This window comes from Mytilus edulis, chromosome 3 (genome assembly GCF_963676685.1).
Source record: "Mytilus edulis chromosome 3, xbMytEdul2.2, whole genome shotgun sequence".
Classification (NCBI taxonomy): Eukaryota; Metazoa; Mollusca; class Bivalvia; order Mytilida; family Mytilidae; genus Mytilus; species Mytilus edulis.
Window position 1 is genome coordinate 67535473 of NC_092346.1, and position 22820 is coordinate 67558292.

At 32.9% G+C, this 22820-nt stretch overlaps 1 protein-coding gene across 1 annotated transcript in view; it reads left to right on the forward strand.

The window, feature by feature from the left end:
- LOC139515399 (usherin-like) overlaps nucleotides 1-22820 on the forward strand; it is an 88277-nt gene that overhangs the window by 54525 nt on the left and 10932 nt on the right. The window contains exons 41-56 of the mRNA XM_071304969.1: nucleotides 2332-2577; nucleotides 6543-6755; nucleotides 7172-7374; nucleotides 7710-7918; nucleotides 8343-8442; nucleotides 8726-8871; nucleotides 9307-9437; nucleotides 10953-11140; nucleotides 11795-11945; nucleotides 12185-12388; nucleotides 13270-13467; nucleotides 14087-14241; nucleotides 14578-14776; nucleotides 15754-15861; nucleotides 17520-20504; nucleotides 21359-21558. Of these exons, the coding sequence (XP_071161070.1) occupies nucleotides 2332-2577; nucleotides 6543-6755; nucleotides 7172-7374; nucleotides 7710-7918; nucleotides 8343-8442; nucleotides 8726-8871; nucleotides 9307-9437; nucleotides 10953-11140; nucleotides 11795-11945; nucleotides 12185-12388; nucleotides 13270-13467; nucleotides 14087-14241; nucleotides 14578-14776; nucleotides 15754-15861; nucleotides 17520-20504; nucleotides 21359-21558 (5636 nt within the window). The remainder of the gene's footprint in view (nucleotides 1-2331; nucleotides 2578-6542; nucleotides 6756-7171; nucleotides 7375-7709; nucleotides 7919-8342; nucleotides 8443-8725; nucleotides 8872-9306; nucleotides 9438-10952; nucleotides 11141-11794; nucleotides 11946-12184; nucleotides 12389-13269; nucleotides 13468-14086; nucleotides 14242-14577; nucleotides 14777-15753; nucleotides 15862-17519; nucleotides 20505-21358; nucleotides 21559-22820) is intronic.

Sequence of the window (22820 nt, forward strand, 5' to 3'; positions counted from 1 at the left end):
TAGAGCTACATATATTTTTTCATTTTATGTAAGTCACATACATTTAATTCAAGGCAGGATAAGGACCATAATAACATTACAAATATCATTGGTTATTTCAAATATTAATTTACGTTTTGTCTAACATTTAGACATGTAATAATATAGTTCCCTAAATATTTTGAAGCACAGACAAATTTTTATTTGTAAATAACCAAACCAATTTTGCCTCTTTTGAGATATATAGGGCAAAAATTGTTTTTATCTCTTTGCAAAATATTATTTCCTATATAGTAAAAGTGATTGCTGTCCAAACTTTTTGATATATTCGTTCCTTGATGGTGATGTTCTACTAGGTCATTTTTATGGAGTGTTCTTTTACTTTTTTCAGTTAATCTGATTTAATATGTTCCTAATATTTTCATAAATAAGAACCTTCACTGCAATAATTTAAATAATGATTAATTTATAGTCAGAAACAGGATTGAAATGTTTAAAGTAGTTTTTTCTGCATTAATAAGTTCAATACATTCATACTTTATTCTGGGCTTTGCACAAAGAATGTATCTTCCTGCACGGTTTATGAGTGTAGCACAGCATAATTTTCATACAAGTAAGATTACTTTTAAAGATTCTATTTTTAGATTAGGGGTAATTTCTATTTTAAAGTTGACATGGGATTTTCCAGTTTTTAATTGATTTTAAATATTTCTTAACAATGTCCCAGGGGTAATTTATCAAACCTTAAAGCTGAAGTTTGAAAGAAGGTTTACAAAATTGGGTTTTCCTTTAAAAATAAATATATAGAAGTTTTTTTCAATAAACTGGATGAAGTTGGTAGTTAACACTTGTGTTGCTATGTGATGTTATGACAATTATATCAGTAAAAATTTCATCAAAATCCCCTAATCTAAATATAGTTAAATTTATTTTTCAAAAATCAGATTGTTTCCCTTGAAATCAAATATGCAAATATAGCAAACCATCTGAGGTTTGTATAAAGGAAATGATAGGTTTATATATTATTCAAGTGTTTATCCTAATATGTTAGGTCCGGAGAGTTGGGTTACCTAAGATAACTCTATACATACCTTCCCATCTCACAATTAGACCTATCTTTTTGCATTCAAGGATTTTGTGTTTTATTACTATATTAGTTTTTAAAATTAATATTATGCATTTTTTTCTCATTTAAAAAAAAAAAAATTTTTACCCCAAACGTTCAAAAAAGGGGGTAAACTGTTTTACCTCTGTCTGTCCATCCGTCTGTCTGTCCATCCGTCCGTCCCATGAAATTTTTGTCGCATTTTTCTCAGGAACTACTTGACAAGGATTTCTGAAATTTGGTTTAAGGGTTTATATAAGTCAGTTATACCGTGTGATGTGTTTTCAGATTCATCACTCGACAACTTCCTGTTTACCGAACACTTGTATCAATTTACACATAATAACCAAGTTGAAAATTTTTCGTCGCATTTTTCTCAGGAACTACTTGACAAGGAATTCTGAAATTTGGTTTCAGGGTTTATATTATTCAGCTACACCGTGTGATGCATTTTCAGATTCTTCACTCGACAACTTCCTGTTTACCGAAAAATTTTGGCGGGGTTATCATCAGTGAGCAGTAGCTCGCAGTTTTACTTGTTTAACCATCTTAAAATTTTATTGTACTTTTAAAATCATGAAGAGTCTGTGGGAGTCCAAATTTGTCGTCTTTTATCATTGTCACACAACTTGCACAACCTACATATTTTATTTACTGTTAATAATTTCTCTTCGTTAATATATATGATGTATAAAATGATTGCCACTGGCCATAAATCAAAAAGTTCAATCAGGCCTTTATGGAATTTTACAAAACTTGGACAGAAGCATATCTTCATGATGAAAAAAAACATTACTAGTCCAAATCAAAAATATTGTTTCCTTCTTTCAATATTTCCTTATTAAACTGGTCAGTGTACTTCATTTTTTTGCAGTAATCATTTAGATCTGAAAGTCTTTGGACACATTTTTTAGACATTAATATATCGGAGTAAATCTTCACTGAATGTTACAAAATTTGGACATAAAGAAATAGCATCTGGAATTTTTTGTGGTTTTATTTCAATTTTCCTTATCTCTCTAAAGTACCTTAATCATAAAAGAACCTCTGGGAAATAATATTTCCTGTTAATTCAGCAGAATAATGATAGAGGTTTATATCTGCTGAATGACTAATTCTAATTTATATCCCTAATAATTTTTGAAGGACTGAACTAATCTTAATTTTATACAGTATATTTGATTGACTTTAATTCTCAAGCATTGACCTTGATAACTGCCAAATTGTAATATTTCGAATACATTTAGTTTCAGCTACCAACTTCAATATCTGGCAAAGTTTGTACCTAGGACCTTCAACACTGTTTGAAGATGCAGGCTTACCACTATTTACAACTTTTATATACCGGGTAACAGTTTATAATGATGTTGGACAGCTAACCAGTAATAATTCAAGGGAGGTAACCACATATGGAGGGTTTCCAAGGAAAGCTGCAGAAGTGACTGTTTTTCCAGTAGACCATACAACAATAGAAGTGAAATGGATAACTCCTGGTAATGCAATATTAATTATGCCAAACACTGCTTATTCTGTAAGCTTAAGGTCTCATCACTGATCGTCCATACACTTCTGGGAATTTTTTATGCTGAACAAATTTTTAGTATGCAACCATAGCTGACCAATTTAATTTTAAACTTCTCAGTTATGACACTCAATTATGTTTTTTAACCGGATTTTTGTGACAAAAATGTCGGTTATTGATTTGGGGATGTACGGCGGGCGGGCGGGCGGCCGGGCGGCCGGGCGGCAATCAAATGTTGTCCGTGCATTAACTCATGAACCGTTCAACCAAAGCTTTTAAAATTTTAATATGTTATTACTGACAACTATACGAAGGTCAAGTTCAATAATGGCGATTTTGACTTTTACCGTTCAGGAGTTATGGTTCTTGAAAGGCGGCAATCAAATGTTGTCCGTGCATTAACTCATGAACCGTTGAACCAAAGCTTTTAAAATTTTAATATGTTATTACTGACAACTATATGGAGGTCAAGTTAAATAATGGCGATTTTGTCTTTTACCGTTCAGGAGTTATGGTTCTTGAAAGATTGAAAAATGGAGTTTTCAGTCGTGTCCGTGCATTTACTCATGAACTGTTCTACCAAAGCTTCCCAAATTTTAATATGTTGTTACTGATGACAGAATGGAGGTCAAGTTCAATAATGACGATTTTGACTTTTACCGTTCAGGAGTTATGGTTCTTGAAAGATTGAAAAATGGAGTTTCCAGTCGTGTCCGTGCATTTATGCATGAACTGTTCTACCAAAGCTTCCGAAATCTTAATATGCTGTTACTGATGACAAAATGGAGTTCAAGTTCAATAATGACGATTTTGACTTTTACCGTTCAGGAGTTGTGGTTCTTGAAAGATTGAAAAATGGTGTTTCCCGTCGTGTCCGTGCATTTTCTCATGAACCATTCAACCAAAGCTTTTTAAATTTTAATATGTTGTTACTTTCAGATGACAAAATAGAGGTCAAGTTCCATAATGACGATTTTGACTTTTACTGTTCAGGAGTTATGGTTCTTGAAAGATTGTAAAATGGCGTTTCCATTCACGTTGTTGCATTTACTCATGAACCATTCAATCTAAGCTTTTCAAATATTATTATTTCAAAATGTTGATACTGATGACAAAATGGAGGTCAAATTTGATATTGATGATTTTCACTTTCACCATTCATCAGTAATGGTTCTTGTGATATTGCCAGGACACAAATAAATGTAAATAAATCCGGTTTGCTGTCGTTGTGACAGCCTCTTGTTTATATCTTGGTTTTTAAAGCAATTGCTTTTATGCCGTCGCGTATGGCCATCTTTGTGACCCAGATCAGAGACTCCTCCCAGATCAAGCCATAGTATTTTGTTAAACAGGCTCCGGGTCAGTCATTCTTTAACACCTATGTATGTTTTCTAATGCAATACATAGCTTGAAACTTTAAAAAAAAGTTAGTGGATTTAAGAAGTTTCAGAATATGTTCTTGTAGATGTATTTTTGTATTTAAAGGGTCAACCGTTTGACTATCAAATAACATAGAAGTCCGAGTGAAAAAAAGTACATTTTTATAAATGCGATTCCGTTTTCAGCCGTTGGTACGATGTTTCAACAAAATATGGATTCATTTCAGTTGTTGATTTAGTATTGAAAATTTAACTGAATTATCTCCTAATAAATACGGTTTTTTATGTTTAATTTGTGTTTCTTTAAGAGGTCAGGTGCTCTTGTTCATTCATAAAATTATCGTTCATTCATACATTTATCGTAAAATCAAAATCACTACACTGGTTAATGCGTAGTGTCAAATTATTACCTGTAATCTAAAAATAGACAAACTTTATTTGCGCAAACAATTTAGCGGAACGAAACCCTTGTTGAAAACACATAACAATAAGTTCGTTTTCCTTATGTCAAAACTCCGTAATATTTATCGATCACCTTACTAATGAAATGGACCCGTCCAAACGTAGTAGATGCCAAGTCGGTCCAGATGAAGAGATATTTACAATTTGGAATTTTCTAGTTTATTAATACATAGATTGAAAAAAAGAACGTCTTTTTAAATATCATGATCAAAACTGGGTTTGCATAACAAAAAGTAAAATCACAAAAATACTGAACTTAGAGGAAGATCAATTGGGAAAGTCCATAATCACATGGCAAAATCAAATAACAAAACGCATCAAAAACGAATGGACAAGAACTGTCATATTCCTGACTTGGTACAGGCATTTTCAAATGTAGAAAATGGTGGATTAAACCTGGTTCTATAGCGCTAACCCTCTCACTTTTGTAATGACAGTCTCATCAATTTCCGATATTTTTACATTGATGCGTTAAATAAACAGACACAATAAATATAATAGTCAAAATATGGGTACATCAGTCATCATCGTTTAACAATTTTAAAAGGAACAATTTAACAGAACACAAAAACATCTACTATCTACGAACACATTTATTGAGTGTCTGACGTCAGAAAATTTTATACGTCACATAAATTTGTCGTTCAATGTGCGTACAAACAATTTTAAAATTTTCATGGGAATGTTAGCATACAGGGTTAAAAAATCAAAAGTATGTAAGAATAAATTTAAGAAATAGACCGAGATTTAAACTAGTCCAAAAGTTATATATAGAATTTATAAGAATCCAAAAATAGTTAATGTCAGATGAAACCATTATCCTCGTCTTTTCAGTGAACAAGTCTACTACGTTTGTTGACACTCGACGGTCCACCGTGTTAGGAATTTTATTTCACATGTTTTCGAAATATTGAAGATCATGTTTCGCAATGTTTCCTGAAAATTGATAAATATCAAAGCAACGTAGAGCTGTTTGTTCTTGTTCGTATAATAAAATTGAGAATGGAAATGGGGAATTTGTCAAAGAGACAACAACCCGACCATAGAAAAACATACAACAGCAGAATTAAGGTCACCAACAGGTCTTCAATGCAGCGAAAAATTCCCGCACCCGGAGGCGTCCTTCAGCTGGCCCCTATACAATATATATACTAGTTCAGTGATAACGATTTAATGTCATGTTTGTCTGTGATGACTCCCCTTTTCGGGATTGCATGAGAATTGTAGTTATCTCGTACCCACATGCACTTGTTTCTATCCATAGGAAGGTCGACTATCCATATAAAACTATTTATATGGATAATCGACCTTCCTATGGATAGAAACAAGTGCCTGTGCTCGTACCGCATCAGAAGGACACATATCAACTGAGCAATAATGTTTGGAACTTGGTTTTAAAAATGATGACAAAGTAACATTATGAAAATATTTTTATTAAGCTGAAATATACATGTACATTTATTCTTTACATGTTTATGTCTTGTAAGATATTTATTTCTTTCCCGTTTTTTAACATTTGCGTCTGGAAAGTTGAAATGTTTTAACTTAATCATTTGTGTTAATGGTTAAATATAAATTAATAATGAAAATTGTTAAAATTAAATCAATAAAGGAAATTATTGCCAAGGAAGTTACAAACACTACCAGGGGATAATCCTTGATGATTTCTTTTTGAATTATATGTTTCAGCACATGTATATTTGACCCCAACTTTTAAGCCTGGTAAACGTGTTGTCTCCTTGTGAAATATAAAACATATTAAAAATGACTTTCTGCTAAAGTCTTTTATTTATATAAAGTAAAAACCTTCTTACTTTTAACTAGACAACACTCATGTCAGGTTTAATTCTTGTATATATGTGGATGAAAAATAAAAGTCCCCAAACATTAACATGGCAGCAATTGCTTTTACAGCCTTTAAGGCTTTGATTTATTTGGCTTTCCATCTGTCTTTAGTGGAGCATAACCAATTCAGAGGAAATGTGCATCTGGCATACAAAATTACAAGCAATGATCCTTTAAGAGGTTTATTCATTACTGTCAAAAAATCTCATAATTTAAAATACCTGTAATCTTTTTGTTTGAATTATTTTAGATGTGATTGATTTACAAGGTTCAGTTAAAGAATTTACAGTAAAGGCGTACAGTAATGTTGGAAACTTTACTCAGCATCACAGTGCTGATGTTGACCACACCCTTCTACAAAACCTGACCCCCATGACAAGATATAAAGTGTATGTCACCATCACCATCCATGGTGGTGCAAGTATAACCAGTGAGCCACAGTCAACAATTACCGCAGATGGAGGTAATATTTCCACTCATTAAATGTCTTTAAATTATTTATGAATAATTTTATTTTGGATGTAATGCGTCTTCTGATTTGCTGACTTCCTTTTGTTTATCATATCATAGACACAATTTTGTCATGTAACCATGACGTCATCAACGTTTTTTCATGATTTACGCTGGTTTAAAATGGAATTTAGAATTAAATTATAAGAAATAACTGTAATATTTTGTCAGTCTATTTAAAATAACATAAAGACTGTGGTGGACACTGTTAATTAACCTGCTACGCGCGTTATTCAGTGTGCACCACATTTTTAGCTCACCTGGCACAATTTTGGAGGGATGAAAAGGGGGTGCCGTGGGTATTAAACACAACTGCGTATTATACACAGCTACCAGTAAATACAGCATTTTTTTCTTGACAAATTACAGCTCCTGATGGTGTGTCTAAGCCAGTGATTACAGTACTGAGTCATACGTCTCTGAGAGTATCCTGGGTAGCTCCTCTGATACCTAATGGTCAGATTACAGCATACTATATTCATATCATCAATAACAGAATATCTACAGAGATGTCAGAACCAGGATCATATATCATTAATGATCTACAACCATACACTGTATATTCTGTAAAGGTAGGAAGTCATATTATTACTGATCTACGTCTAAATACGGTATATTCTGTAAAGATAAGGTTTCAATTAATTACTAATTTTAATTATACTGTGTAATTTTTTAAAGTAAAAATTAAAGTAGCTCATTCTTGCAAAATTTGCTTATATTTGTCTTCTTTAAGTCTTGCAAGATAACATGTAAAAGAAAATACTGGTGCAATGTGGTTTCCTTTTTCAAAACAATTCCTCAGTCTTAGTTTTATGTAAAATGATTAAAAAATCAAGAGCTGTCAAATAGTGTAATATTTTGACAAGACATTTCATTGTCACAACTTTTTGAACTGTTTTCCTTACAGATAGAGGTTTGCACTGTGTTTGACTGTACAGAGAGTGAACCTGTCTTAATAACCACAGTTGAAGCCCTACCCCAGGGTGTTCTTCATCCAACTGTAAACTCTGTATCACCAACAGAAGTAGATATAAGTTGGAAACCTCCAGAGAATGGGAATGGTATAATACTGAAGTATGAATTGATCAAACAGAGGATGAAACCATGTTCACAAATGTTAGTAATGGTTTGGTTAATATTATGTATCCCTGAAATAGTTTTGAAATATAAAAATATGTTTACAAATACATCCTAAAATAAGATCTAGATTGGCATTGATTCATTAATTTTAGGTTTACTGAAAGAATTTGAAAAAAATAATTTCTTGTATGTCATTATTTTTTTAATTTTACAGCTTAGTTTTGAGTTATTGATTTATTAATTTAGATACAACAGTTTAACCAGGACAACTGTATGACATAGTCAAAATGTCATACAGCACAGATTATTTAAATTTGGATATGTTTCTGTATGTAAGAAAATGATGAATATTAAAATTTAGGGTCTGCAGTATCATCTACGTTTAAATTTATAAAATATTTGGGTATATACAAAATCCTTTTATCAAAGGCAACTAACCTAGCATCTATCTTTTTTTAAGAGCACCACCTACCTTAAGTCCAGAACTGACCAAGTGTACATATGTCCAATGTAGTGTTTTTGAGAGTATCTGTGGAACACAGTGTTATACAGGAACAAAGGTTAGTGAAGTACCACTTGTATTGTACTTTGATACAAAACTTTAGCTAATTCAAAATTTTAAGCTAAAAAAGAAAAGAAAAAATAGAATTATTGGCTATCAGTTCAACTTAGATTTGTATGCATCGTAGACTAAGGGGCATGTCCCTTAAAAAATGGAGATTTTTTTAAATTCCTGCATATTTAAAAGGCAGATTTATGTGTCCCATGGTTCTTTTATTTCATAAAATATATGGTGAGGACATCTTAGTAATATACTTGCTGTAAAATTTGTATATATTTTAGTTTTGCTGCGAAGGAAATTTGTATGACATAAAGACTGGATATGATTGTTGTGGAACTATGTATATACCTAAACCATCACATGATGCCGTCTGCTGCTCTGGAGTGTTCTATTTAAAAAAAGATCATTATGAGTGTTGTAAAGATAGGTAAACTTTATCAAAGTTACAATTTCCATATGTCTGCATTATTTTTTTTCTAGTCTGATTCCCTTAGAATTTTAAGCCTGTGATTTGTTGATAGCACTTTTATTTCATTTTAGTAGATATGTTTTAAATTTGAAAGATTGTTTGAATGAATTTGATGATCTATTGAATTTGAAATGGAAAAATATATTGTTTTGAGGGAGACTTTGCTGTTTCAACTGATGCTTTTGGGCATTGCATTTATGATATTGCAGAATTTCAAGTTTTTCTTAATTTTTAATTTTCAAATAGCTAAACGTTATAAAAAACTGATAGAGGAATTAATTGTGGTCTGTGGCCATAACCTCTTGTTGCTGAAATAATATAATTCAATATCAACTTTAAGTTAACAATGGTCTGTAGTTCTAGTATAAAAGCATATTATAATTTTTACTGTAGGTATACTGAAGTACTGCCAGGACAGGTGTGTTGTCCTGATCTGTATGAGAACAGATTATTGGTTGGTCATGGGGATACCTGCTGTGGTTCTGTACCATATTCATCTACAGGGTCACAAGTCTGTTGTCATGGTATGTATGAGAACAGATTTTTAGTTGGTCATGGGGATACCTGCTGTGGTTCTGTACCATATTCATCTACAGGGTCACAAGTCTGTTGTCATGGTATGTATGAGAGCAGATTATTAGTTGGTCATGGGGATACCTGCTGTGGTTCTGTACCATATTCATCTACAGGGTCACAAGTCTGTTGTCATGGTATGTATGAGAACAGATTTTTGGTTGGTCATGGGGATACCTGCTGTGGTTCTGTACCATATTCATCTACAGGGTCACAAGTCTGTTGTCATGGTATGTATGAGAACAGATTTTTAGTTGGTCATGGGGATACCTGCTGTGGTTCTGTACCATATTCATCTACAGGGTCACAAGTCTGTTGTCATGGTATGTATGAGAGCAGATTATTAGTTGGTCATGGGGATACCTGCTGTGGTTCTGTATCATATTCATCTTCAGGGTCACAAGTCTGTTGTCATGGTATGTATGAGAGCAGATTGTAAGTTGGTCATGGGGATACCTGCTGTGGTTCTGTATCATATTCATCTACAGGGTCACAAGTCTGTTGTCATGGTATGTATGAGAACAGATTTTTGGTTGGTCATGGGGATACCTGCTGTGGTTCTGTACCATATTCATCTACAGGGTCACAAGTCTGTTGTCATGGTATGTATAAAAGCAGATTGTAAGTTGGTCATGGGGATACCTGCTGTGGTTCTGTATCATATTCATCGTCAGGGTCACAAGTCTGTTGTCATGGTATGTATGAGAGCAGATTGTAAGTTGGTCATGGGGATACCTGCTGTGGTTCTGTATCATATTCATCTTCAGGGTCACAAGTCTGTTGTCATGGTATGTATGAGAGCAGATTGTAAGTTGGTCATGGGGATACCTGCTGTGGTTCTGTATCATATTCATCTACAGGGTCACAAGTCTGTTGTCATGGTATGTATGAGAACAGATTATTAGTTGGTCATGGGGATACCTGCTGTGGTTCTGTATCATATTCATCTACAGGGTCATAAGTCTGTTGTCATGGTATGTATGAGAGCAGATTATTAGTTGGTCATGGGGATACCTGCTGTGGTTCTGTACCATATTCATCTACAGGGTCATAAGTCTGTTGTCATGGTATGTATGAGAGCAGATTATTAGTTGGTCATGGGGATACCTGCTGTGGTTCTGTACCATATTCATCTTCAGGGTCACAAGTCTGTTGTCATGGTATGTATCATACATAATGCTAATAGGATCAGACATGCAAAACATCGTTAGTTTATATAATTATAAGGAACACATTAGCATTTAGTAAGTTTTAACAACAAAAAATATTCAATCTCACTTAAATATTATATTGAAAATCATAAAGAATTATATCAAATAAATATTTATGTCAACAAGGTTGACAAAGAGTGCAAAAATATCTTCTGGGTTAAGTGTGAAAGCTATTTTTTGTAATTTTAGGTCAGACATGCTGTTTTAAGTATTTTTGAATTAGTTTGAAATATTTGTTTTGTTTTCATTTTATAGACAAACTGTATGATGGATTCAAAAAAAAATGTTGTGGTGAGAATTTGATTGATGAACTGAAAGTTTGTTGTGGTGATATCAAGGAAGGCTCCTCCTACACCTATTCAGCAGGGTACCAGTGTTGTAATACAGAATATGTTGATAATGCCACTTCTCTTTGTTGTACAGCTGATACTGGTCACCAAAAGGTAAACATTGAATTTTATTTCATGGAGACTGATCCGCTCATTTGTTTTTTAAATGAAGATATTTGTATTGGATTAGTGTAAATGTGAATGCTATTAATTTGCTAAAAAGAATTAAAAAATTTCTTAGGATTATTTTCATTTTTACATAATCTAACACAATTATTGTGTCATTTTGAATTTGACATCCAAAATAATTGTATAATCATTTTACAGACAATTTTAGTACATCATTGTCCTCTTGTAAGCCCCAAAAGTGCTTGCGTCTCTTTTGCAGGCATACAAATATTATATGCCCTGCTTTGGATAAAATAAGGGACATGTTATCTTTTATGGTCTGTGTGTATCTGTCATCTTATTCCATCTTACCCAATTCTTTTTAGGTTTATGTGGTTTACCATGAATTTGTGGTTACACCACCTTTAAACTTTGAACACATGATTATTTAAATGAGAACGTTTTAAATTAGTTGCCAAGTCACAGATTTTGGAGTTTCATCATTCACAGAACATGGAAATGTGGCAGTTCACTATTCACAGAACTTGGAAATGTGCCAGTGAAAGTGTAACATGCATGGTGTCCTATAGACACATATTATTGTTTATCAATTTTTCAAAATATTCTGTGAATTTAATATTTTAAATTATTTTATTTTAGGTTCACATTTACCCTGATAAAAGTAGTAAAGATAATGCTAATGAGAAATGTTGTGGACTAGAAAAGATTTCTAAGACATTAAGTTGCTGTAATCATGGAGCATATAATCCTGAGACACATGTGTGTGCAGATATTTCACAGGATCAAATTGGTATGTTTACATGATGAGTTCTTTATATTGAATTAAAGTTCAATGAAGACAAAATTGAAAAGCTTAAGCATAGTTTATGAGAAACCATATTATTATTTTGTGTATTAAGATTTTATGTACACCATTATTGCTTTTTATATTTATTGCTATTACATAAAATGTTCAAATAAATGCACTTCCTCTATTTATATCTTCGTAAGCCTTTGATGAAATAATAGAATATAGAATAAAAATTGTAGGATGTGGAGTTGGTAACATATGTCCTATAGCACAGTCAGCTACAGCATACTGTGACAGATGTGATTTTCAAGATTCCACTGACAAATGTGGTGCTGTCATTGGTTACCATGGTAATTTCAAATTACCTCCCTTACCAGATCCTACTAAGAACTGTGTTGTTGATGAAGACACACTTTATTCTGGAATGGATTTTAGCTATAATGGTAATATATTACTATATGCAAGAGAATCATTTTCATAACAGTGTAGACAAGACCATTTCTTTTCACGTTCAGGTTATTAATTGACTGGGTATGATTAGGTTAACTTTGTCTGTAGCACCCACTTGTCATATTGTACGTGCTATATACATTTAAACTGTGAGGTTGTCAAAGGTTCTAACCGCCTAGATTAAATAAAATAAATAACTAGCAGAGGATTAAACCTGTTGAATACTTATTGTACTATACTCTTTTATTCTATTTAAATCCCCAATGGAAGGCCTATGATGGAATGAGTGAGTGTAAAATCACTGTTATCGATAGCCAATTACAAACAAGTTAAAGGTAAATGATTCAGTATTATTACCAACAAAAGCATTGCGGTTGTTCACGCTCTTATGAAAATAATTTTAGAAAAAAAATGTATACATATAGTTTTTGTTTTTCTACAATAACATGGATATAACTATTGCTTTGTAGAAATAAATCATGTGATTAGTTTCAATAGAATGTTTTGAAAATAAAACTTCATCAAAGAAAAAAATTTGTATGCATATTAAAGAAGGGATGTATATACTAGACCATTGGTTTTCCCGTTTGAATTGTTTTACGCGAGTTATTTTTAGGGCCCTTTATAGGTTGCTGTTTTTTGTGAGACAAGGCTTCATGTTGAATAATAATGAATAATCTATAATGGTTTACTTTTATAGATTGTTACTTGTATGGAGAGTTGTCTCATTGGCACTCATACCACATCCTCTTATATATATATGTACTTTAGATAATAATATAGTTTAAAGGTATGCTTATAATGTATGCAAAAATTGTTGAATGATTTATATAAATTAAAATTCCAAATGTTAGCTCATCTGTGTTTACAACAGATGCTGAACTGCAGCCACATTCAATGTACCGTTATGCTGTGAGTGTAGTAAATAGTGCAGGGGAGACTACTAGTCCATTTACATTCATCATTACACAAGAGGCCCCTCCAGAACAAGTGCTGCCACCAGTTACAAACACAGATTCATCACAACTATATGTTATTGTCTTGTCTTGGGACATGCCTCTTAAACCTAATGGTGAGATAGATATTCTTTCATCGTTGTCTTATTTCCTATTATAAAACCAAATTGATTTGTTCTAAGCCATTACAAAAAATATCTGATTTTCATGCAACCTTCTTTTTTTTAATTGGGAAAGAATGATATTATTTCATTTTTTATGTATTGCCATTTTTGTGAAAGCCTCTAGCTAAGCGAAGAAAAATAGCCATTAAATCTTAATATAGTGCATATTGATAGGGATGAGAAATTTAAAAAAGTCATGAAAATTTACCAATATGGGAATTAATTCTCTTTAAGGTGGTACCTAACACTACAGGGAGATAACTCTGTAAAATCAGCTAAACGTTTTAATTACGTTATGTTATGAAGAGAATATTAAGCTTCTCAATGATCAAAATTAGTGTCTGTCAAACTGCTATATAACCAGTGTAATTTTTTCTGATAAAATGGTTGGTTCAAATATTTTGAAATTTTTATATTTTTGTCAAAGGGTCAAAGTAAATACTTTGTCAAAATTTTATGAAAATTAAACGAGCCAAATTAATTTTAGTGAAAGTGTTGGGTACCACCTTAACTACTTGTTTCCATATATTTACCTCATCCTCCGAATTAAATGTTATTAATATAATTGTAGGTGATATTATTAGGTTTATCCTAACTAGAGATGGAGTAGAATTATACCGTGGAATGACTCAGCAGTATACAGATGATGCAGCCATCTTACCATACCAGTCCTATGTATATGTCCTGACAGCTTGTACTGAAGCAGGATGTACAGACAGTCCACAGGTACAACTCATTATTAACATATTTACTTTAATGGTGAATTCTTATATGTTTCATTCTTGTTGAAAACTCATTCACCACTATAGCATAAAGTTATTGTTTAGTTGTTTGAGAAGTTTGAGAAGTTTGTGGGTTTTTTTTTATTTTGGAGTAGTGGGAGATTGTAACTCCAACTTGGAACACATATTTGGGAAATTTGAGAAATTATTAAATTAATACAACTAAGATCAGTAATGTTTTGACCTATGCTGATGGGAAACTAGAAGAACTAATGTTCATATCTGCATTAGTTCAGGTCATTGATTACCAGTATCCTTATGTCTTATTTTTGTTGCATAGGTAAAAGTTGCCACTGCAGAAGGAAAGCCAGAAGTAGTAGGATCACCATTGGCATCTGATGTGACCTCCACAAGAATGAGGTTAAGATGGTCTCCACCAACTAAACCAAATGGCATTGTTCAAAGCTATACATTATTTGTATTTTCCAGTGGATCTTTTAATTCATACCAAACATTGAAATTTCAACAGTCTTTTACAGGTGAGTAACATGTTGAAACTCTGAACATAGAAAGTCTGATCAGGAAAGTATTAAGTTTAAACAGCTATATCCAATACCTTGACTCAGCATTCAGAACCTGATTTCATACTTCAACGCAGTATTTACAAGCAGATTCCATACTTTAACTAAGCATTAACAACCAGATTTTATACCTTACACACTGTATTAACAACAAGTTTCCATACTTTAATACAGCATTAAAAAGCAGATTCAATACCTTTATGCAGCATTAACAATCTGAATTTATACTTCAATTTAGCAATAACAACCAGAATTTATACCTCAATTTAGCATTAACAACCAGAATTTATACCTCAATTTAGCATTAACAACCAGAATTTATACCTCAACTTAGCATTAACAACCAGAATTTATACCTCAATTTAGCATTAACAACCAGAATTTATACCTCAATTTAGCATTAACAACCAGAATTTATACCTCAATTTAGCATTAACAACCAGAATTTATACCTCAATTTAGCAATAACAACCAGAATTTATACCTCAACTTAGCATTAACAACCAGAATTTATACCTCAACTTAGCATTAACAACCAGAATTTATACCTCAATTTAGCATTAACAACCAGAATTTATACCTCAATTTAGCAATAACAACCAGAATTTATACCTCAATTTAGCATTAACAACCAGAATTTATACCTCAATTTAGCATTAACAACCAGAATTTATACCTCAATTTAGCAATAACAACCAGAATTTATACCTCAATTTAGCAATAACAACCAGAATTTTTACCTCAACTTAGCATTACAAACCTTCACACAGTATTAACAAAAGGATCCAATACCTTAATCCATCATGATTTCTCTACTCTAAAATGATAAAATCTTAATTGAAAGTCTTCATGGTTACTTGCAAAATACTACAATACTACAATGTTACTTACTTTTAAGCTACTGTTAATAACTTCTTACTATTTCCTTTATACAGGATTGAAGCCCTATACAGAGTATAGCATTTTATTACAAGTATGTACCAATGGAGGTTGTACTAACAGTTCTAGAATTACAGTCAAAACACTGGCCGATTTACCTGTTGGTAAGATACATTGAACAACCCTAAGGCACATACATCTTTTTAGAATTAATCCCCACTTCTATCTTAATTTGAAAAAGATAGAAGAGGAAAGGAGTGCTGTAAACTCATTTTGATGAAAAATTATCTGTCAAAGTAATGATTTTTTTTAATTGGAAAAGAGCACTACAGATGTTAAAGGTTTTAAAAAATCCATTTACCCATGCTTATGAAAAGCATTTGCAGACCTTAAAAATGGTTAATAATTATTTCTTAAAAAAAATATACTGTTAACCAACCAATTTTTGCAAGCGATTTATTTTTCACAACTTTTGCAAGAAGAAAAGTAACATGAATATAAATTGTTGGGAATAAGTATAACTTGGTTCTTTCCTTATTGAACTATATTAAGGAAGTTTGATAATCGCTAAATTAAATTGCTGGGAAGTGGACTGAAAAGGGCTTAAGGGGAAATATAGTATCCGCAAAAATAAGTTATTCAATTTAATCGATACGAAAGCACAAATCTATATTAAACAAAGAGAAGTGATATTATTTTTAAAGATACATCTTTAGGTATTTCAGGTATTTCACATCCAAAATTTTATGGAAATATTCTTTATAAAGCACAAAAATGTCAGTATTCTCCTCAGAAACTAACAAAACCTTTAAATAGACTTATTAAAAGGGGATATAGTTACGATACTGTTGTCAGGTCATTAAAGATTGCATATTTTGGCTTTAACATTGATTCACTGATAGGGTCTTTGCATCGGAACTAAACACATTTATTTCTAAAAAAACAGTTGTTGGCATGACACGGGTTATGTTCTTCTCATATATTTTATGATAGTATGATACTAAACCCCTAACGGGAGGGATTGTACCTGATATTCATATGATGAAGACATAATCTTTCAATCAGTTTAATTGAGGTCTGGAGCTGGCATGTCAGTTAACTGCTAGTAGTCTGTTGTTATTTATGTATTATTGTCATTTTATTTATTTTCTTTTGTTACATCTTTTGACATCAGACTCGGACTTCTCTTGAACTGAATTTTAATGTGCGTATTGTTATTCTTTTACTTTTCTACATTGGCTAGAGGTATAGGGGGAGGGTTGAGATCTCATAAACATGTTTAACCCCGCCGCAATTTTGCGCCTGTCCCAAGTCAGGAGCCTCTGGCCTTTGTTAGTCTTGTATGATTTTAAATTTTGGTTTCTTGTGTATAATTCGGAGTTTAGTATGGCGTCCATTGTCACTGTACTATTATGCATATTTTAGGGGCCGGCTGAGGGACACCTACGGGTGCGGGAATTCTCGCTGCATTGAAGACCCATTGGTTGCCTTCGGCTGTTGTTTGCTCTATGGTCGGGTGGTTGTCGCTTTGACATATTCACCATTTCCTTTCTCAATTTTATCTGTCAAGTAAAGATTAAAGGACAAGGATGTAAACAAACAACTTAAGGTTACTGTATAGCTTTTAACAATAAGCGAAGACAATACCAAACGTGAAAACAAAAAGCCTTATTTACACTTGACTAAATACAAAACATCTATGGAAAAAGGCAACCAACAACAACCACTAAATATCTTTTACTTATTAATATTAATAGATTTGTTTTATAAACTTACAGAAACAAAATTTTATTCAATGAACTTATATTTTTCTTTTATTTAGGTGTTGACCCTCCTAGGGTTGTTTTCCTCTCATCAACATCAATATTGCTGTTTTGGAACTCACCATCTCAGCCTAACGGAGAAATCTTATTCTTTTCAATAATGCGTCTCTGGTCTAAAGGTTTGATCTACTTATTTATGGGCATGAAACTGGAGACAGTGGAAAATGGTTTGACCCGTGGAGAAACTTACAGGTATTATCTGATCACAGGCACAAATGCTGGAAATACAAGCAGTACTCCATTATCTGTGACAATGCCAGATCAATCATTACCCTACATACCAGAGCCCAAAAATATAACTGTTTTAAGTGCAACTGAAATCTATGTAGAATGGTATATGGTGGATTTTACTGGTGGATTAATTGATCAGTATGGGGTGGTGCTAGATGCTGGTAGAGATAATGAAATAAATAAGGGAGTTGGAAATGATTTATCTGTGGTAATTTCAGGTCTGAAACCTTTCACTCAATATGAAGTTAGGGTAAAGGGTTGTGTCAAAGGATTTATAAACAGATGTGGCCTTGGACAGCCAGAATACATCCAAACTTTAGAAACCTTACCAGACGCAATGAATGCACCAGTTGTTGTTCCTAAAGGACCAAAATTAATAACAGTTTCTTGGGAGCCTCCACTAAACCCTAACGGAAAAATAACACAATATCTGATATACTATCGCCAGCTTGGATTTAATAATGAACTATTGATAAATCGTGTTCTGGGAGAAGTTACCACAGTTGATCATGCAGGCAATGATCTGAAACCATATACTCAGTATCAGTACAAAGTTGTTGCCAGTAATGTTATAGGAGATATAGCTAGTCCATGGTCTACTATCAGAACATTGGAGTCTGTACCAACTAACCTTTTACAACCATATGTCAATTCTAGTGGTCCATTTGGTTTTCAGATTATATGGCAGCCTCCACAATCACCAAATGGTGTCATTACTATGTATAGGATAACTTTCAGAAAATTTCTTACTGACCCTTCTGCCATTTTGATGACAAAGTCAGTGGCAGTTAAACCAAACCTTCTGAGTACAAGTGTAAGTGGACTTGAGCCGTTTTCTAACTATGAGGTTCAACTCACAGCATACAATAGACTGGGAAATGTTTCTACCATACCTGTTATTGTCCAAACTCAACAGTCATCACCGTCAGGGTTACCTAAATTATCTGTTGAAAAGATTGATACTGGGACATCTGTTATACTAAGATGGAACCCTCCTACCCTAACAAATGGTATTATAACAGAATACAGAATATATGAAGATGGGTCTCCACTTTATCAAGGTTTGAACAGGGAATATGAGTTTCGTCGTCTGCAGCCATTTACAGAGTACTTTGTAGGTCTGGTGGCCTGTACATTATCTGGTTGCTCTGAGGGTAAACCTCAAAGTATAATAACAGCTGAAGTACAACCTACCAACCAGCCAAGTCCAATCATTGGTTTCACTAATTCTACAGTAGTCACCATAACATGGACAACACCAGTTAATCCAAATGGAAAAATTATCATGTATGAAGTTGTCAGACAACTTAAGATTGGGAAGAAAAGAAGTTTTTCAGATCCAATTATAGTTTATAAAACTATGAATACAAGTTTAGATAGTTATTCATACACTGACACAGGACTGTCACCATTTACAGAATTTTTATACAGTGTTAAGGCAAGTAATTCCAAAGGTTTTGTGGTTAGTAGCTGGCAATCAGTATTTACATCACAAGAGGCTCCAGAGGGAGTCAATCCACCAACAGTAACCCACATTACTGACGATATACATAGTCTGTTTATACAATGGACTTTTCCAGAAAAACCAAATGGAATTGTCAAGAGTTATAATTTACAAAGGAATAATACCGTTCCACTGACTTTTACAGCCGATGATCCTATGGAATACACAGACTTTAATCTTGTGGCATATACATGGTACAGCTATAAAGTATCTGTTTGTACTGCAGGAGGATGCACAGATAGTAATCCATTAGTTATCCGAACACTGGAATCAGCTCCATCTCAAATGGATCCACCAATTATTACTATACTAAGTTCTACTGCACTGAATATTTCATGGACTGTTCCATCACTTTCAAATGGTATTGTAACTAAATACCAATTATTTATGGATGATTCAGAAATTTATAATGGTGCAATGTTATCTTTTGTAAAAACTAATTTAATTCCATATCAAGAATATACTTTTCACCTTAGTGCTTGCACCAGTGGTGGATGTACTGATAGTGGTAAGGTTAAAGGTCGACCAGAGGATGATGTTCCCATGGAAATGCCATTACCAATATTAAGTGTTTTGAGTTCAAGGTCAATAGAAATAATGTGGCAAACACCAATTTATCCCAATGGAATTATAAACTCTTATGATGTGAGAAGAGATAGTAAACTAGTCTATACTGAAACTCTCTCTGTCTCTGGGATTTTGAAAACCAGTTACATAGATTATGATCTGATTCCTGGAACTTTATACGAGTATGTTGTCATAGCAAGAAATAATAAAGGAAGTGTTGAAAGTTTTCAAGTTTCTGCTAAAACATATTCTGCTTCACCAAGTGGGCTTTCCCCTCCAAACCTTCAACCTTTGACCTCTACATCAGTTCAAGCAACATGGCAGCCACCTGCATTTCCAAATGGACCAATCGTAAATTATACACTATATCAATCAAATAAACTTGTGTTTTCTGGATCTCCAACAGTTTTTACATTTGTAGTTGCTGGACTAAATTTTTGGACAGAATATTCTTTAAGAATTCAGGCTTGCACTGACAAGGGATGTGAACTTAGTTCAGAATCCACAGTCAGAACATTGGAGTCCAGACCAGAGGAGCAAGGTTCACCAACATTACTGGCACTAGCTGATGTAAATGGTGCTCATTCTGGAATCCAGATATCATGGACTAGTCCAGTCAAGCCTAATGGATATATAATATATTATGAACTGCATAGAAGGATGGTTACTCAAGAGGAAATAGGTAATGTATATAATTATGTTTATATGCTTCCGAATAATTATCTCTTAACTTATTCTTAGGAAACTTCATGCTAAATTCTATGTTCATTTTTTAAATTGTTTGTAGTAGGTGAGCTATGATAGTCAAATTTGGTGGTTTGAATTTCACACCATTCGAAATACTTGTTTTACTTAAATCTTTTGTAATATTTTTCTTGATACATGTTTTATCATTAAAATGTATAACATTGTCAACGTAACTTATGTAAACAATCTGATTTTGATATATTTAGAAACACTTGTTAAAGAATATTTGTCTCATTGTTTATACACATTGTACCCACTTCTTTTTACATAAGAAATTCAAGATTTTTATGCCCCACCTACGATAGTAGAGGGGCATTATGTTTTCTGGTCTGTGCGTCCGTTTGTCCGTCCGTCCGTCTGTCCCGCTCAAGGTTAAAATTTTTGGTCAAGGTAGTTTTTGATGAAGTTGAAGTCCAATCCACTTCAAACTTTGTACACATGATATGATCTTTCTAATTTTAATGCCAAATTAGAGTTTTTACCCCAATTTCACGGTCCACTGAACATGGAAAATGATAGTGCGAGTGGGGCATTCGTGTACTGAGGACACATTCTTGTTTATTGCTACTTTTCCATATGAAAAAGTTTATTATTTGAACAAACATCCAGTTTAAAAGTTTTTCCCAATGCAATAATAAACTTGGGTCTTTCTTTAATACTCATAATAATTATATAATGGTAGTTAAACATCAAGACAATGTATGTTTTGTAACTAAATCAGTATGATTATATACCTGTACAAAAATATAAAATATCGTTATATAAAAAAGGGTTTATCCATTATTATAGGTACCTCATACAGTGGATTGACACTGGTATACAATGGAACCCAGTTACAATATGTAGACACAGACAGTAGAATTAAACCTTACACAGAGTACCAGTACATGGTAATATCTGGAAACAGAGCTGGAAAGGCAGAAAGTTTCTGGCAGACAGTAATCGCTAAAGAATCAGCACCAGAGTTTATATTACCTCCAACAGTAGATGTAAGTCATTTATGTTGAACAATTTCATTAGCTATTAGCTATGCAGTTCCACCAACAGCAATATCCAACTAATGTAAACCTACTAATTTTGGCTACTTTCGAATGTAGAAAAAAAAAGCATTTATATATTGTCATGAATATGTAAAAGATAGATTTTTCGTTATTTATCTGCCAAAAGTAAATCAATAAATTAAGTCAGCACAAAATGGGCTAGAAAGGGCCAAACAAGAAAATAAGTTCGTTTACAATTGAACTCATACTTATTATGGCCCCGCAATGAAGTTGTCGGTGCCATATAGTTTAACCCTTTTCCGTAATTCCGTAATTCCGTCATTCCGCAACAAACCATTAAACAGAGTTATTTTCTTAACGCCTTGAGATATTAGGCTGATTTTTTATATGTGAGCTAACCATGATGAATTAAAGTTTAAGTTTCATTCCACTACGCTAATTTTTGCCGAAATTACGGCCTTTGGACTTGGATAAATTGTTGAAAATCCCAGTTATACAGACTTTTTTTCTAAACCCCTTGAGATTTGGTATGTGAGTTAACCATGATGAGTTAAAGATCAAGTTTCAGTTTCGTTCTGCTCCACTAATTTTTGCCGAAATTAGGGACTTTGGACTTTGATAAATTGTTGAAAAACACAGGTACAAATGTATACAGATTTATTTTCTAAATGCCTTCAGATATTGGGCTGATTTTTGGTATTTGAGTTAACCATGATTGGTTACAGATCAGATTTAAATTTAGTTCCACTCTTCTAATTTTTGCCAAATTTACGGGCTTTGGACTTTGATAAATTGTTGAAAATCCCAGTTATACGGACTATATTTCTTTACGCCTTCAGATTTTGAGCTGATTTTTGATATGTGAGACTACCATCATGATTGTGTCCACATGTGTTTTTTTAATTGCTGTTTTTAAACTTTTTGAGATGGGGCCATTCATGTCGTTTTGACACATCTAGATTTAATCTTTAAAATTTATGATGACACCAATATTTAGGTAAAGTTTGCAAAAGAAAGATGAGCATTGTCATGTTGGACAGCAAATCTGGTTAAAAGTCTCATTTATTCATGCCTCAAACTAGAAAAAGCGGATTTGATTGCAACTTTGATGTTAAAGACAGATGCATAGAATATATTTACTGTCATTCTTTTTTCACATTTTTATGCCCCACCTACGACAGTAGAGGGGCATTATGTTTTCTGGTCTGTGGGTCTGTTCGTCCTTCTGCTCATTCGTCTGTTCATCTATT